Genomic DNA, 16959 nt, shown 5'->3' on the forward strand with positions numbered 1-16959 from the left:
TAAAACGTATGATTGCACAATTTGCCAGTGTACTGGGCTGTTTAGCACGTGTTAATTAGTTGTAGTGTTGGTCTTATTTGTAACTTGATAAAATCAGGACGTTAAAAGTCTGCACTAATGTTATTTGTTTCATTTTCAAAACCATTTGGAGTTCAGTTCACAACAATCAATTTCAAGGCTTCTCTTTGAATTAGTCTTTAAACTGATCTGATCGAGGGGAGCGAAAGCGGTCGATATTCAGCATTTTATTCAGAAATCGCTGATCAACTGTGTCGACTTTTATGTCATAATTTGCACAATCGAGCAATACGTCATTGATCGGTTCCACAAAATTAGACGTTACAGAAAAAAACAAACGTTCTGTGCTGCCATAGTGTACAGTATGTGTGAGCCCAAAAGCGAATCTATTTTTAGCCTTTTCTTGTGTCTTGTGAGCGGAGAGCCTTTGCATTTGGGAGGCGGTAGTTCCACTACCGCACCATCAACCGTCCAATCACAAAATAATAGCAGTCGTGTTGTATTTTTCTGAGTGGTAAAAAGTCTGAAAACAATTTTATTTATGTCACAACATATATACAAACAGAATGAGTGTGTGTGTGTGTGTGTGTGTGTGTGTGTGTGTGTGTGTGTGTGTGTGTGTGTGTGTGTGTGTGTGTGCGTGTGTGTGTGTGTGTGTGTGTTTTTTAACCCTGGAGAACCAACGGGGTCTAATATGGCCCCTATAAATTCTGCTACTCAAATGCTACCCTTAAATCCCAAAAGGGTCAAATTTGGTCCGAATCCTAAATTAGGATTAAAGCATTAAATATTTTTTAAAAAAACATTTTTGTGTTCAGTGAACATATAGCAGTCATGTAATGGAAAACTCATCATTTTCCAAAGAAGAAAGGGGTTCTTGGGTTCTCCATCTCTTTAATTCAAAATAACTGTCATGTCTCAGCAAAAGATGCGTGAAATTCTGGGCACACAATTCAATCACAGATGCAACTTGCAGGCAGGCGTGTTTTTTGAACCAACACAGAAATAGCTCCGTTGTAGACAAGAGTAAGACGCACTAAACTTTTGCTTAACGAGGATATGGGATATACTGCAGTAGTACCCAACGTGAGTTGAGCTCTTCTCAAGACGAGACCACCGGTACATAGAAATTCACTGCAGCTTTGCGTAGGCAGGGCCAAAGCGTACAGCCACACCGGAGTCAATCGGCACGTGCATGCCAGGTAAAAAGTGGGGAATCAATGAAGAACAAAATAATCATTGTGGTCTGTCGGCACCGCGACTTATATAACACAGCCCGCTTCCAAAACCTGATGAAAAGGAGCCGCTACTTGGCGTAGCTGCTAAGTGAGTGTATGGATTTGTTTACAATGAGTTTAGCAAAAGCCACCTGAATGACTGGCAATGCATTTAGGTTCCATTAATGTCAGAGAAGGAGAAGATGTAAACATGCAAACGTTACGTGTTAGATTTCATATTTATCAGTGTTTTTTGATGAGTGGGGCTGGGGGTGGGGGTGTCAATGCATTTCCAATGCATTTTCATGATGGTGGAGGTCAACTGTAGAGTAAATATACAAGTTGTTAGAGTTAGGTACACTATAATGCTCCAGTATGGATTTTTTTTCACACCTGATCAATCTTAATTGATCGGAAAGCCGATTTCGATTTTTTACAACTTCAGGATACAAAGTTAAGCTACTAATATTTTTTTTTCTTTTTGTTGTTGTTGTCTTAATGGTGTCCGGTCTGTGATTTTCACACCTAAACTCCACTTCATTTCTAATTAGTTTCATTCATTTCATTATTCTCTTATCCTCAAGGCAGTAAAGAGAAACTTCTCTAATCCTCGCCAATTTTTAATCAAAGAGGATTATTTTCGGTCCAGCCCTTGGTCAAGATTGCATAAAACTATACCGTTGTGCGTAATGTTGTGGGCCAGTAAGTATGAATAAAAAAAATATATGCAAATTGTTTCAGGTAAGAGAATCACAGAACAAGGCAAATATTTTCTTTAAACAGTCAGAGTAGAACAAATGTTAAGTGTGAATACCTGATAAAAACTCATTTCCGGCATTTTCAAATGGCCATTAATGACCCTTATTATGGCCAGCGTATGCTTCCTGTGGTGTAACGTTGGCTGGCTCAAGGTGAGTTTCCTGCCTGATTTATTATGGCTTTAAAAACAAATGCAGCTCAGGAGGGTTGTCGACCCCATCCTGGGTCTCAATCTCCCGCAAAAGCCGGCTTTGCTTCAGTCTCCAACTCCAGTCAGGGGAGCAGGAAGAGCGCTATGCTCCCCTCTGCCTCCAAGGTGAGCTGGGAGACCAGAGAGATGGTAGACTGCACAGTCACCGTATCAGTGTGCGCGGCCAAGTCAGCATCGTACCATGAGAGTGGGGGAGGGGGGAGGAAGCTTGCAGAAAACAGGACAAGAAACGTTATCTTATTTTCTTATGTCGAGTGTCAAGGAACCCTGCCAAGAACATGCCCTCTCCAGTATCCAAATACACACAAACACTCTTATCTGGAGGTCTGTGTTGCCATTCAGTGTGTTAATGAGCTCTTATCTGATGGAAATAGATCTGACCACACAGTCAGGGGTCTGACCTCATGCCCCCTTGCACACTAACACCAAACACTTGCATGTCCGCCCCTCACTATATGAGGAGTGAGAACTGTACACGCAGTCACGAGCATTTGACTATATGACTGTCCTCCATCGAGTCTGATGAAAACTCACTCGATTGGTTTGTTGTTGTTTTTGAATGCAGGTGGAGTATCTGTCTCTTAATGTACAGAGCTGCTCTCTTGATGCGAGCATTTTATTGATCAGAATAAAGCGGAATGTGTGGAAGTAGGTCAACTTTCCGTAGTTGATGTCATGATGGACCACAAGCTGAGACTTAATCAAAAGAGCCTGTGATGCTTGTCGACAAGCAGCGCAGTCCGTTTTGGATGAATCGGTTGCTTCAAGAAAATTCAACGACTAAATCAGATTGACTCTCGAACAAAGTGAGATTTACCTGCGAACCGGATGAAGATGAGCGATGCAGAAAAAAAGGCTAAAAAAAAAAAAAAGGAATTTACTGCTATGCATGAAATCCGACAAGGCCTCGGTCCAGTCCGCATCAGAGCAATCATTTTCATCTACATTTTGCTTTTCGTGGCTTTCTAGCAACCCTTACTCCAACAGATACACCACAATCAACAAATCCGAGGTTGACTGAAGGTAGCTCGGGACTGTGATTGACATTGGTAGCTGCACTTGAATGGCTGTGTCGTGCACATTTTTGGAGAAGATTTTGAACTGAATTTCACCAACAGCTAACAGTCACAGCCCTCCCCCAAAAAGATTTAATCGGTCCCTCTGTCTGGCATTTAAAGTTTGGATGGCTGCCCAGGAGTGGGCAGTCAATGTGGCCCCCCCCCTATCGCCAGCCCCAGCTGAATCAGACCTGTTAAAGAGCTTTTAAAAGCAAATGGCAGTGATGACAATACACTCTGCGTGCCGGGGACAAATGCAACGCTCACATGGTTCTAATTAACCCAGACTGGCGCACCGTTAGGGTCCATGTGCAGGCAATGAAAGTGTGTGTGTGTGTGTGTGTGTGTGTGTGTGTGTTAATGGCAAACACCTGAAGCTTGTAAGAAGTACTGCACCGAGTTTGCCTTGGCGGCTGCTGAAGTGTAAAAGTGTCACAACAGCCAGAGAGGACATAAGATTAATGTCCCAGCAAACCAGTGTGCTTCAAGCTTTTGGGACAGAGTGGCCCGTCACTTAAGTCTTGTGCCGATGACATAACCAGCATCACAGAGAGGAGAGCGATGTGGTTGAAATGCCGCCCCCTGTTGGCCACATGTCGACGCATACTGAAAGCTGACGTTGGAGGGCAAAGCCGGCATGGCAGAAGTGAAATGCCACTCGTGCTGCATCTCTCACACACGCATGCAAGCACGGATGCCTTGCGGATGATCTCCAGGTTTCAAGTGCTATGATCTGGTGCTAAAGGGAGAGGAGGGTGTCCTCTTACAGTGTAATGTTGAGAGAAGAGCCCAGGTCGGCCTCTCAAAGACTTTGCCTCAATTTACGGGACGCACGCATGTTAAGTCCAGCAACTGCCCCTTCAAACATTTTCCACTAGCGAGCCTCACAAATAAAAACAACGCTATCCACGCACATAGTTCCTGCCCTGAGCCAGCAAACAAGCAACGCTTGATTGAGCAATCTAATTGTTGAAAACATATCAGGTCCGCAGGCACTCTGGCGCGCAGCGCAGCAACAGTTTGAACCAAACAAAATACCACTGCTAACAACCAGAAAATACCCAAAGAAAATTACGATCAAAATGCCGGATTCTTGCATGTAAGCAACGCCATCTGAATCGAAACAAACATTTCATTGTTTGAATTCCGCCTATGGCAGCTCAGTTCAAGTCAAGGTCCACAGCGGAACTGGCTCTCTTGTAGTTATTGATGAGGTGACTGCAGACAAAAGCAGCAGGGTGAAATCTCAAAATTAACTGCTCCTATGCAGGCAAATGCTTCGAACTCATTGGACAGCGCTTCACAGTGCGGATAGACAACTGACCTGAAGCATACTGCGAAAGCAACCAAGGTGCAAAGTGGAAAAAGTGTGGAATATTATGTACTGGCCAAGTCTTTCGCCTGACATGAATCCGTCTGAGTACGCATGTCACTTGAGCTGCATTCCAGTCAGAGTCCTCCTCAAATGTGATTTTTAGGGCTGGCCGTCCACACGGTTTTTCAAAAGTGGGATCCGGCCATGCTCAGACTGGGCCACATTATTGACCCGTCTGTCGCAACGACGTGGGAATGGAGGTTTCATCCAGCAAGCGTAGTGTTTGACGTCACGGCTCCACACTTTGACTGGTGCCATGGTTGTGTTGGCTATTGGGAACTGAGAGAAAATGTGTTGTTTTTCTCCAAACATCTGGTTTATTTGCGTGAACCACGTGAACTTTTCATCGTGTGACGTCGATCGTACGACCCCCTTGCGTTGGGTCTTGAGTGACGTCACGGATAGTCAAAACTGATCGGTGCGCTTGGAGCCGTTCAGACTGAGACGGACCCTGTCCAAATGTGATATGAAACGACCTGAGATTTCGGGGAATGCAGATTCTGCTACCCTTGCAACTATGGACTAACTAAAAAACAGTTTTGTTGCATCTGTCGTCTTTTGTTGCATTCTTTGCATTTTACTACAGCCGACAAGGTTGCTAATATGTGTTGAAAGCATATTGCACATTAACTGTAGCATAAGGGGCAAGCAGTGCAACTACCTCACACAGCAGGTAAACCAGAAGTGTCACTCGGACACCATGGCTAGTGACATGTTTGCCAGGACTCATTTGATGTACATCAGTGCAGGGTTGAACAAAAGAAAAGAAAAAAATTCTTGGCAGCTTTGCAGCCATAATTTCTGAAAAAAAGCAAACAAAACCGAATTACAGGTGTTGATGTTTGTCTTTCCCAAAAAGAACGGAATCAATCTGTTAAAGTTTCATTCGTGAAAGTCATCAATTGTGCTCCCGTTTGCACAAATGTTTCGCATTTTGTTCCCTTACGGTGCCGAAGATGAACCCAAACAACAAACACCTCAAAGGGAAACACTAAACCGCTATTCTGGAGGCCGTTCCATCGCTGGCGATGGTACATTATGACCTGTCCACTACGGGAAGCCGTAACGTCAACGTGGCCCGTGATGAAAACAAGTTGGGCACCTCTGCACTTAGAGACTCAACAAAACAATTCGACACAAAGATGTCGGACTATTTGAACAAAGGCATTGCAAATGGAAGAACGGGTTGGTCCTAATCTCCTTTTTATGAGGCGTTGAGAGTTGTGCTAATGTTCAAAGCATCAGTAGCTTTGGCTGCGGCTGGTCCAGCCAGTCAGAGGCAGAGCTCCATTTTGGCAACCTCTCCACCTCACGCTTACAAACAGAATGTGTTGACATCAGGCCAGAAATTCCCTTTGTGAACACTTTCACCTGTTCGCGGTGTTGCAGAACAGGAGAAAATGGGAAGCTGGTCGAGAATATTATACCCACATCTGCAGATAAGCACCTTCAAAAAGAAATGCATCTGTACTATTTTGATTTTTTTTATTCAACTGACATTTTTCAAATACAATGCCTAAAACAAACTACCAGGTATAACATCATCGACCCTAAATGATTCGCATTTTGGGATTTGTATTTGGCGTTTTGCAGCAGCAACGCAAAAAATATCAAACAAACCAAAAAAACCCCTTCCTAAAATGGTTCTCATTTTACCGCCACTTGTTGTCAAAGTTTTAAAGCATTGCGCACATGAACAAAATGATTGGTATCCTTCTCTTCACGAAATGGTAATTTTCTCTTTTCTTATCATTCGTATTGGACTGTACATCTCTTCAAATTGCCATCAATTTTCCTCCTGCAGCCACATCCAGGTAGTTTGGCTACGGTCCCGCGGTGGAGCTTACATTTCCGAACAATATGTGCAACTGTGGTTAGAGGAACCTGCTTGGAGAAGGTTTGATGGCCTTTACCTTTAACACGCTTGTCTCGAATTTTCTTTCCAAACTCCCGAGACAACTCTTTTCCGCTTCCTCTGGTCATATGTTCAGTGTGGTACGCACAATGTCACCAAACCGCACAGTGACTGTCAACCAATTTACATCAGTGAATTTACATTCATTATTACTTTTGTCCAATTCAAGTCATTACTGTGAGCGTAGGTTTTTCTTTCCTTAATTGAAGGGATACCAAAAATGTTGTCCACGTGTGTGTGCGTTGCGTCGACATCTAGTCAGTAGCTGTACTCGACATGCAACACCGGCAAAGTCGAGTGAAACACTTTACATTCATTTCAGAGGAAAATAAGAAGGTGTCACATGGTGAAGATCACACACTGTTCTTTGCGCAAGGAAGAAAGCAAATGGATCAAAGTGAGCATCTCCCACTGGCAGGAGTGCGAGTGTTCGATTACGGCTGTCACAATAAAAGCTTACGGAACATACTTGAAGGCTCCAACACAGAAAAAGAAACGCAAGGACCAGTGCCAAAAGCATCACTGGCAAACACCCAATTGGCTTTGGCACAGTCACCGATACCAAAACCATCCAAGTGTCCAGTTACTTTCGTGAGGACGGTGAGACAAATACCTGGAGGACAGGCGCATTCTTGCCCAGCATCTCGAGTTGTTCGGATTTTTGGCATCAGCACCATGACTTTCTGCAATATGCACAAAGATGAAGTTATTGAAAGTGGATATTTACACACCAAGTGGACATACACTCGCATCACTGACCACTTCATAAAGTACAGCAGCAAACTGTAACAACATTATCCTGGTTAAGGCATTTAAGTAAAGCTCCTCTATTGGATTTCATGTGTTACTGTACTGCTCGATTACAAGACATGACCTAATGTCATCATGAGTAGCAGGCCTAAGCGAAGTAAGCACCTGCTTGGGGCCCTGCAAACCACTTGCAATTCAGTCAACAGCCTTATCCGTTGAAGAGCAGAGTCACTTTAAAAAAAAAAGTATGTTGCTTTCATTGAGGTGATTTATTTGAATTTTTCTTGACTAAAACCTTCACTCATTTGTACAGTTAAGACTTCAGTACTCGATTTTATATATATATATTTTTTTTGTTTCACATTTTTTGTGGTTTTACATATCTCTGTTAAGTGTCATAATTTACTATTTGCTTGAGATTTTACCATTTAATTTGATACTCATCTGTTCAGTAAATTTGTTTTACATGTAGAAAAGTGGCACCACAGTGGGGTCTACTGCTTAGCCTGCCTCACACTGCAGAGGTACAGGGTTTGATTCCAGCCTCGGCCTTCCTGTGGAGAATTCGCAAGTTCTCCCCGTGCCCGCCTGGGTTATCTCGGGGTACTCTGGTTTCCTCTCCCGTTCCAAAAACAGGCATGGCTGGTCAATGGAAGACTCTAATTGTCCTGAGGTGCGAGCGTGAGCGGAAATGGTTGTTCGTCTCGTTGCTCTGCAATTGGCTGGCAACCAGTCTAGGGTGTACTCCACCTACCGCTCGCAGACAGCGGGGATCGGCTCCAGCACGCCCGCGACCCTCGGGAACATAAGCGGATTTGAAAATGGATTGATGGAGGTAGAAAAGTGAATTTATTTCTTGTTGCACTTTGCACAACAGATTAGTTTTGCACATTGCCGTTACTTATTTTAAACCACAATTGGCACTATTACAGCAAATGCGTAGTAGACTGGTATATTCTTGTTACTTTGAGCAGGCCTTGATGATAGTCGGTAACCCACTAAGTGCCAAATCACTTCAAATGTGTAAATCAACCCCGGCCCACTCAAGCAGAACGTGTTACCTTTTCATACGAAATCAGCGGTGTGACTCTGCTGATATGATCAAGTGGCAGAAATTGTGGAGGTAGGCTGCTCAAAAACATATTTTTGCTAACGGCCAGTTCTGATCAGAGGTTGGACTATGCCAAGTTCATAATTCGAACTTTAAAAAAACAGACTTCTTTGCCAGGTGCACTCATGGAGGCCAAAGGGGATATATTGAGGTCAATTTAAAAATGCGTTCATAACGTTTGTGATCAATGTCCGAGGGTGTCTGACAACGTTTTACAGACAAGTACCTCTTCCACGAGCTTCCCCACGGAGGCGCTCAGTTCCGGAAGCAGGTCCCCATCCTTGTTGAGGAAATTCCCGTGCCCCGCGTGGAAGGTGGGCACTCGGTCCAGTTCCATCTTCAGTCTCTGCTCCAACTGGAGTGTCTTGAAGCTCATCAGCAGACACGCAGTGATGGAGCTCAGGGACATGAGCATGCACATGGCCACGGGGATCCCGGGAGACCACCGGTGGACGTCGGATTTCGGTGCGCACTGGCACGCAGACGACTTGCTGTCGTCGGCAGAGGCGCGCAAAGAATCCATGCTGAAATCCTACTTAGAACTTGGAAAAGTTTGTGGGAGTGACGCGTGAGAAGCGATACTCCTTAAAAAGCCGAAGAGGACTATAATCGACGCGTGACAAATTTACATCATCCGGCCACGGGCTTTTCGAGCTCCGGTAGTGGAACCGGAGGTGCACAAGGTTGTCACGCCGTCAACAGATGCCTGCTTGCGGATCCCAAAAGTGTTAAGAGGTGCTTCTTAGCGTGGAGCTTGCTTCGTTGCAGGCGTGTATATGTCCTGCGAAGACGTAGGTGCGACTCGCACTGAAGCACATGGAATTGTTTGCCTCATTAAAAGTTGAACGTCCAACTCAAGATAAGACCGCCCCTCACCACGTGGGACACCAGATTGACAGCTGATAGGCCAGAACAACGACCGAGGTGCGCAACTACGGTCCTCGAGGACTGCTGTCCAGCACGTTTGAGATGTTTCCCTGCTCCAACACACCTCATTCAAACACGCAGGCTTGTTACGAGGCTTTTGCAGAGCTTGCGGATGATGAGCTCATCGTATGAATCAGGTGCGTTGGAGGAGGGACACATCGAAGTCATGGAGGAGAGCAGCCATCGAGGACAAAAGTTGCCCACCCACCCCGGCTAATTAAATGACATCACTTCAAGCGTTCAGCGACCGAGGTATTCGCTCCAACATAAATGTTGAGGTGGTAATCAACATCAACATGCATAAATGCCTGGCATACGACTCTGATCGGTCTTAACAGTTCTGTTTAACCGGCCGGTGCAGTGTTGGCAAACTTAAAGGTCTGGACTCATGTCAACGTAGTGTTGTTTAAGTCTTTTTAACGTGGTTTACAAGATACGGTTGTGTCAGCCATAAGGGATCCGTGGCATTTTGCTGCCACCTTATGTCTCAGAGGGGAAACTGCGTTATTTAAAACCAACCAAACTTAAAAAAAAAACAGTAACCAATCCAGCAATGTTTGACATTCATATTTATTGAGAAAACATGATACTGCAAGAGACCTAAATACCAGAATCAATTCTATGTTGAGCACAAAGATGATCTGCCTAATAACGTTTTTCTTTATAGACAATCAATGATACTACCCACTAGGAACTGTACAATGCAAAAAAGAACATGGACCGATGATTAACAAAAACAATCCATACAGCTTTGTCAAAGCATGTACTTTATGAATGGCAAATAAACATTAGTTGGGGGTTCATTATAGACAAATGGCAAAAAAATGAATTCCAGTCTTGGGCAGGGACGGACGGGCATTGAGAAGAAAGGCAGAGGACTGATACAGTCATGTGCGTTCACCTCTCCTGGAGAGTGAGGACGTAGAGGCCGGAACCGAGCGCCATGTTGAAGATGTCACATGATGACACACTTGGGATGCTCAGTGCTTTTTGCTGGAGCTAGTGCTTGCATTGCTACTCTCGTGGTAGCAGGAGAAGAAGGGGTGTTGGAGCGCCTTGTCCAACGTGATGCGCTTAGCTGGGTCGTATGCCATTAATTTCTCCAGGAGATTGAATAGCTGCTGGTGGTCCTCGCTTTGGCACACCATGTAACGCTACAGGAGGGGTAAGGGCAACAATTTCAAAATAAACATATGCATATGTTATGTGCATAAAGTAAAGTATTAGGTAAAACCAATCTGTGTAAGTAGGAGTCACAGAGGAGAAGGGACGGAGAAATTAACACCACCGCACATTCTTTTATGTTGGATGCTTGCTCGAGGTAAGTTTGAGTTACCTGACAACTTGCTCTAACAGATACCAGTTTCCATTCCGATCCTGACTAAAATTTTAGCTGCTATTAGTGATAGGTTCTGACATCAATATTTAGTGAATATACATGTAGTGTGGCTAGAATAAAAAGTGCATTTCAAATCATAGCTTCTATAAGGAATGCACGACACTTTTTCACACAAATACTAATGATAATTGCAAAAATTGTCCTAAACTTTTTCGTGAAAGACAGGCGAAGCCCTCCTACAAAAGTATACATTGGCAAATACGTTTGTAAATCCACGAATGCCACAGCACCAGTATGTGGGGGTTTGACTACATATTTTGACTTGCTAATATATTTTCGAGAATAAAGACAGTTGTCAGGCTTAGATATTTTAGTATTAAGCCGCGCACAGTAATGATCAATATTACTCTTTTTTTTTAAGCGTATAAGATGTATGAGCCAACATTGCAAACATTTGAGCAATTACACAAATCAATCACACACAGCGCACATGCTGCATTCTATGTCATAGTGTAAAGTGGCAATAGCCTTGGCCTGTGATTCAGCATGAGACCGGACGGTTCAAGAGCATCCCTAACAATTGCGTTCAGGGAAGGATATAGACAAGTGCCTGCTTATGGCGGCATACGTGGACTTCTCATTCTCACCCTGAGTGGTTTGCAGTGTTTCCTGACATATCGGCCACCGGAGCTGTCAACATCCCAGTCCAGCTTGTTGCGGTGCAGATACCGCTGTTTCCTGTACAACAATGAATGTTTGGAAAACATTCGCCATGGTTACCCATGGCAACAGATTCACAAGTGTGTAATATGGCTTTCCTCCAAAAACTCTCCCTGACCTGGTTTTCTGAAGGAGATTTGAAGGGATCGGACCCAGGACCCTCTCCATCATAGCGAGGTGTTCCTTGCTGTCATGTGTCTGGCGGTTAAAAAAAAGATTAATGTTTTGAAGGACAGCAACACTTCCTTTTTAGAGCCTTCAGGGCAGGCGCACACCTGGAAAAGGGTTGAACCGAGGTAGTATTCGATGAGGATGCAGCCCACGCTCCAGACGTCACAGGAATGATCCCAGCCAAGGTCTGAAAGACCACATGTACACTCAACAAGCAGCTACGTTTTTAGCCGTTTCAAACTGACCACATACCCAAAATGACTTCAGGGGCGCGGTAATGGCGTGTGGACACCACTGACGTGTGGTGCTCGTGTTCATACGTCGCGTTTCCAAAGTCCACGATTTTTATATCAGGTCGTTTCAGTGTCCGTTCATCTCGTTTCTAGGAACAATATAAACAAGTATCGCACTGAACAAACTGTCAAGAAAGCATTCAGTGGCAATTCCAATAAACTGTGAAATTTAAATACATGTCAAGGTGTATGCATGTTTACCTTGGTTGGATTGTAATCCAGATCATATTCTGAATCGATAAAGAGAATGTTCTCAGGTTTCAGATCCGTGTGAGTCAACTTATTTTTATGCAGAACTGGAAAAAAAGGCAAACATAAGACATCGTTCAAATGTATAGACACAAAATGCATGGTTTCAATTCAGAACGTGTCACGGTGGACTCACATCTAACAGCGTGAATGATCTGATAGGCCATTTTCCGTATGTGCTCAATGGGGAAAGGAATGAAGTTGTTCTCCTTGAGGAAATCATAGGTACTGAGGCCGAGCAGCTCAAAGGCGATGCAGATGTGACCGTGGTAGTCGAACCAGTCCAGCATGTGAACACAAGCGCTATGGACAAAGAAAGCGATGTCAAGCATCCCACATGTCGGCAACATATAGCGTGGGGAGTGGCTGCTTACTATTTGCTCTGAGAGTCGAGGGACTTGAGATGTTCGAGCACAGCGACCTCAGATTTTGCTGCGTCGCGGTAGCGATCAATGTTTTTTATTATCTTCAGAGCAACTCGAGCTCCATTGCTGGAGAGCAGAAGAAAAGCAATAAAATCTCCGGGGAAAATAAAGTAACTAATGAGCCAGTCATACTCATTCTTACTTTAGGTGATCAAGGCATTCGACAACCTTCCCAAAGGCACCCTCTCCAAGAGTACACATAATCTCATCTACATAAAATAGAGAGGGAATGTTAGACAGAAAGCATTGGTAAGGCAAATGCTGCCCTTTGGCTGCTGTACTGCACTAAGTATATACACTAGTGTAAGAGGCTTGACAATAAGTGTCATAAAATTCTAGGTTTAATGTGACACGAGAGGTAGCAGACCTAAAAATTACATCTAACGCAAACATGTATTATCTAGTTCATACTTAGAGATAAAGTCCAGACAAGAGTGTGAAAGAAAAAATGAACAGTAGGGAAAAAAAGGTGTATATTCTATACATCTCGCTTTCAGCATGTCTCCATTGTGATAGATGAGGTGACCCTCGTCATCATCCTCAACACTCCGGGATCTTTTCCTGCTCCTGCGGCGATGGCTCCTCCTCTGCATCGGAACCGCCGCAATCCGCCACCACATCAATAACCCATCAGTCAGCCAGCCGGCACCAGGCCATCACAACGCGACATCGTCATTCATTCAAGCAGGCCGAGGGGGGAGGTGTAGGGGTGGACAGTTTCGGCCCGTTCAGTAACACCGCCAGGCGATCGGACGGAGCAGCAAATTCAAATTCAGCCCCATCGAGAAATTGGGCGGCAGCCACCACATAGTGTGCGTTACAGAAGAAAAACATGGCAACAAGATTTTCAGATGAGACGTTCTCAGAGTAGTGCAGAAAAAAAACCTCAACTTTCTTGTACATGTATGTCTTTGCAACTCTTGCAATAAAGTGTCATTCATTATATATCATAGCAGCACTAACTTGTTAGAACCTCTTCCACAACAATAACCTTTCTAAGCCGTATTGTTCCTACTTTGTATTAATCAAAAAATTGCAGCTTGACTAAGCACATGTGATAATGACCCTCTTTTGATGGTTTGTGGTACACACTGAAGTGAAAAGGAAAAGAGGTTACTCATACCGAGGAGGACCTGTGACGAGAGTGGCTTCGCCTGTGCCTCCTGTCTCTGTGTCTGCTCCGTCTGCTTCTTCTGCTGTGGCCGCTCCGCCCGGATGATTTGCTATAATGATGCCAGTCACGATCTCTGTCCTTGAAGGTATAGTCACGGCTGTCCTCTGCACAGGCCATATCCAAACTGCCTTCCCAGGTCTGCCTGTGCCGGCAATCCACACTGTGGTTCAAACTTCGGTTCTCTAGGTAGAACCTGAAAAACAAAAAATAAGAACACAAAGCAGTTAGTAGAGTGGAAGAAGCGGTGTCACAGTAATGAGGGGACGGGGGCTGTCCAGAGTCCAGCATTAGATTTCTTATTTACAACAACAACAAAAAAAACACGACCATAAAGAGCGGTGTGTATCATTTTCGGCCTCCTTTGGTGCCTTCATTACAATCCTAACGAAAAACTAAAATGGTAAAGGCTGGTATGCAAATGCGCAGTGTCACGCTACAATCTGGTGCACTTGTAATATTTTCTCGGCCTACCTTGTACGTCAGAAAATACGTTTTTTTTAAATAAATACATACTTGAACGTTGTGATTGGGAGCAGCAGTAACATTTCCTCAGGCATTAACGAAACAACGTTGCTAAAACTAAGTGAACAACATCTCGTTTTTTGTACCCGTCGTTAATCTTGTGGAGTCGATGAGTTCTTCTGTACTTGTTTTCTCGTTCGCTGCTGTGCGAATCCCGGGCCTTGCGTTTGCGATACTCCATTCTTTCTTCCCAAATGTACTCGTCAAGCCAGACACCCGGAGAGTACACTCGCGTGCAATGGCGCATCTATAAAAACATGACACACACACATACTTCAAAAGAAATGAAAAGCACATGATATCCCAAAAGTACATTTTAAACAATAGCCAAGATTCAGTGCGTCTCAAGCTCGTCGGGCGTTTTTACTAGGCCCAGTCAACGTACAAATAGCGTTTTACGTATACGTTTACCAGTTTGCAATTACATTTTAACTGAAATTTTCATTTAATCCACAGTGTAAAAAATGCCCATGCAAATGTCGATTCCATAAAGTCAAGTATTTATCAACCCTCGTATATTAGCTTGGCTGAAGTACCCAACAGCCATAATGGCAAGTCGAGGCGTCGACGTTCGGAGCTAACTTGCTAAACTTAGCCGCGACACATGTAATACACCATAATCCTTCCAAAGAGACATTTTCAACCATTTAACAATTTCATTCTTACCTCACTTGAATTACAAGTGTTTCACAACGGTTTGATTTAAGGTTGGTAAGGAGAAATATCAATATAAATTGGAAAATAGATTTGACGAATCTCTCACAAAGATGGCGAATGCCGTGAATGCGTGCCGTGTTACCACCGAAGGTTTTTTTTTCTCTGTCACGTGGTGCGCCAATATTACGACATCCCTACCCTCAGTATGAGTTTAAACTTTCAGGTGTCTTACATTCCACAGCGTCCTTACAAAATACAAATATAACATCTGAATGACTATCCGTACACACTTGCTTATTTTTATTCAACAACACACATTAAGGTAATCCAGCATTGAAGAGGTCAACGAAATCCAGCCTTGCAAGACAAAGTTTAGGGGAAAATGAGAACTGCACACTGCCTTGTGGGTAAGACATGTCAGCGCCCTGCTCAAGGAAACGCACTACCCATCAGCAATTGTCACGTTGAGATGCCCATATCGTACCCTTCAGGGCACCGGTCATCGTTGAATGTACTCAAATAACCCGGACCATGTCGGAATACGTTGAAAAAGACAGCGGTGCTAGTAAGACGCTTTCACGAGACGTGATCGCCGACTTGCTGCAAAAAAACTTCGACAAATTGCCCGACATTGACCGCAAGCTCTTCTTGTACGGGCCCATGTATCTGGGAGGAAACGGGGGGCTTGTCGGGCTGATCGCAAACAGCTTGTACCGCCGAGCCTTGAACGTCACTCAGGGGCCCATCACCTCCAGCCTTCCGATGGCTGTACTTCCCTTTATGACGACGTATTTCCTTTACAACGCCACGGTGTCGAGCCCTCTCCTGTTTGGTGACCTCAACTGTCCCACCTGCGTGCTCATGAGAGGCGCACTGGTGGGTGTGATCGGCGGCGCAGTGTACCCCATCATCCTGGCCCTACCTGTCAACATGGGCCTTGCGTCCAGGTACAACACGGCGCCGATGCCGGAGAAGGGAAACATCCTGCGGCACTGGATGGACCTCTCCAGGCCCATTCTGAGGAAGATGAGGGCAGTGATTGTCCTCCAGGCATTTTTCGGTACCTTCCTCAGCTCCAGGAACTTTGAAAGCTACACCACGCTCACCAAGATCACTTTTGGCCCGCACGCGGAGGAACTAAAAGACTGAAATGTGCTCAAGGAAATAAACTGCCGATTTCCCTTCAATTATCGTGTTCATGTAATTAATTTACAGAAAGTATGACTTAGTTTCATGAAGTCATAGCTTTATTTAATCATCCGTTGTGGTTGCCTATTTAATGGATGTTAGTAGTAAGGTGTCATTGAGTGTTTTGAAAGATGCTTATAAATAAAAAATGTATTATTATTTTTAGTGGACTTAAAAATAAACACGCCTTGGTAATATTCCGATGATCGACACATCTGGAGTGCAATCCAAAAGTAATTCATTTATGTTGTCTGCATGAGGTGTGTTTTAAAAATTTAATTTACATCTGCTCAGCATAATTTTGTTTAATGAAATCACTTCAGGGATTTTAGTGGACTAAAATAATGTTTATTTCATGTAGTATTGACAGACCCACAGTCAGTCATCATTACAGTACTGTACTTAATATGTGTTTTATTTTCTTGATGACTTTTTACTTTTTGTCCCTGCAACTGAAAGCCTGTGTATGTGTCTTTGTCAGAATAGGCTCGTTACTTTTTCTAAAAATAGCTAAATCAACTGGTTGAGATTTTGATTGTTTATATCTTCAGGAATTGTCAAATGTAAGAAGCAGTGACACGGAGGAACATGTCCCATGGAGTATTTCTGATGATGGTGCAACAGACTCGAAGCAATACATTAAGCGATAAGAATGATATGTGGTGAATATGAATACAGTTCAGTCTTGCTTTTTTTCTATTTTACTTGGTCAAGGAGTTAAATCAACAGCCTACTTACAATTTTAGCAGTCCACGTTTACACAAGTATCTGTACTCTTTTGCCGCAACGGACGATGAGGTTTAGGTATCGAACTTCTTGAATGTTAGCAGACTAATTACAACAGCTCATATACTGACAAACGATGACATACCAACAGTAA

The 16959-nt window shown here is 43.9% G+C and overlaps 3 protein-coding genes and 1 long non-coding RNA gene across 5 annotated transcripts in view; 2 read left to right on the plus strand and 2 right to left on the minus strand.

Moving 5' to 3' along the window:
- Positions 1-9408, minus strand: part of LOC127611135 (collagen alpha-1(XXIII) chain-like) — a 126538-nt gene extending 117130 nt beyond the window's left edge. The window contains 2 exon segments of the mRNA XM_052081485.1: positions 7167-7236; positions 8641-9408. Coding sequence (XP_051937445.1) covers positions 7167-7236; positions 8641-8937 — 367 coding nt within the window. The 5' untranslated portion in view covers positions 8938-9408.
- A 484-nt stretch (positions 9409-9892) lies between these two features.
- LOC127610588 (dual specificity protein kinase CLK4-like) lies at positions 9893-15068 on the minus strand. Of its 2 annotated transcripts, XM_052080913.1 has the most exons (13): positions 14901-15068; positions 14321-14481; positions 13662-13905; positions 13023-13125; positions 12681-12747; positions 12488-12604; positions 12250-12416; positions 12066-12160; positions 11824-11953; positions 11676-11758; positions 11519-11598; positions 11328-11418; positions 9893-10495 (listed from the first exon to the last, which is right to left on the minus strand). In XM_052080913.1, the coding sequence occupies exons 2-13, from the start codon at positions 14479-14481 to the stop codon at positions 10322-10324; spliced, it is 1512 nt and encodes a 503-aa protein (XP_051936873.1). In that variant the 5' UTR covers positions 14901-15068; the 3' UTR covers positions 9893-10321. The 2 variants fall into 2 exon arrangements, with proteins under 2 accessions (XP_051936873.1, XP_051936883.1); XM_052080923.1 differs by lacking the exons at positions 13023-13125; positions 14321-14481; positions 14901-15068 and having other exon boundaries at positions 13662-13817.
- On the plus strand, positions 10401-10858 carry LOC127611175 (uncharacterized). Its single transcript, XR_007965259.1, has 2 exons — positions 10401-10542; positions 10617-10858. It is a non-coding gene; the product is annotated as an uncharacterized LOC127611175 (long non-coding RNA).
- A 211-nt stretch (positions 15069-15279) lies between the features above and the next one.
- Positions 15280-16598, plus strand: tmem126a (transmembrane protein 126A). The gene has a single exon (XM_052081381.1). It carries the CDS (start codon positions 15423-15425, stop codon positions 16038-16040), a length of 618 nt encoding a protein of 205 aa, XP_051937341.1. The 5' UTR covers positions 15280-15422; the 3' UTR covers positions 16041-16598.
- Positions 16599-16959: the final 361 nt, after the last annotated feature.

The sequence above is a fragment of the Hippocampus zosterae genome, chromosome 1 (genome assembly GCF_025434085.1).
Source record: "Hippocampus zosterae strain Florida chromosome 1, ASM2543408v3, whole genome shotgun sequence".
NCBI lineage: Eukaryota > Metazoa > Chordata > Actinopteri > Syngnathiformes > Syngnathidae > Hippocampus > Hippocampus zosterae.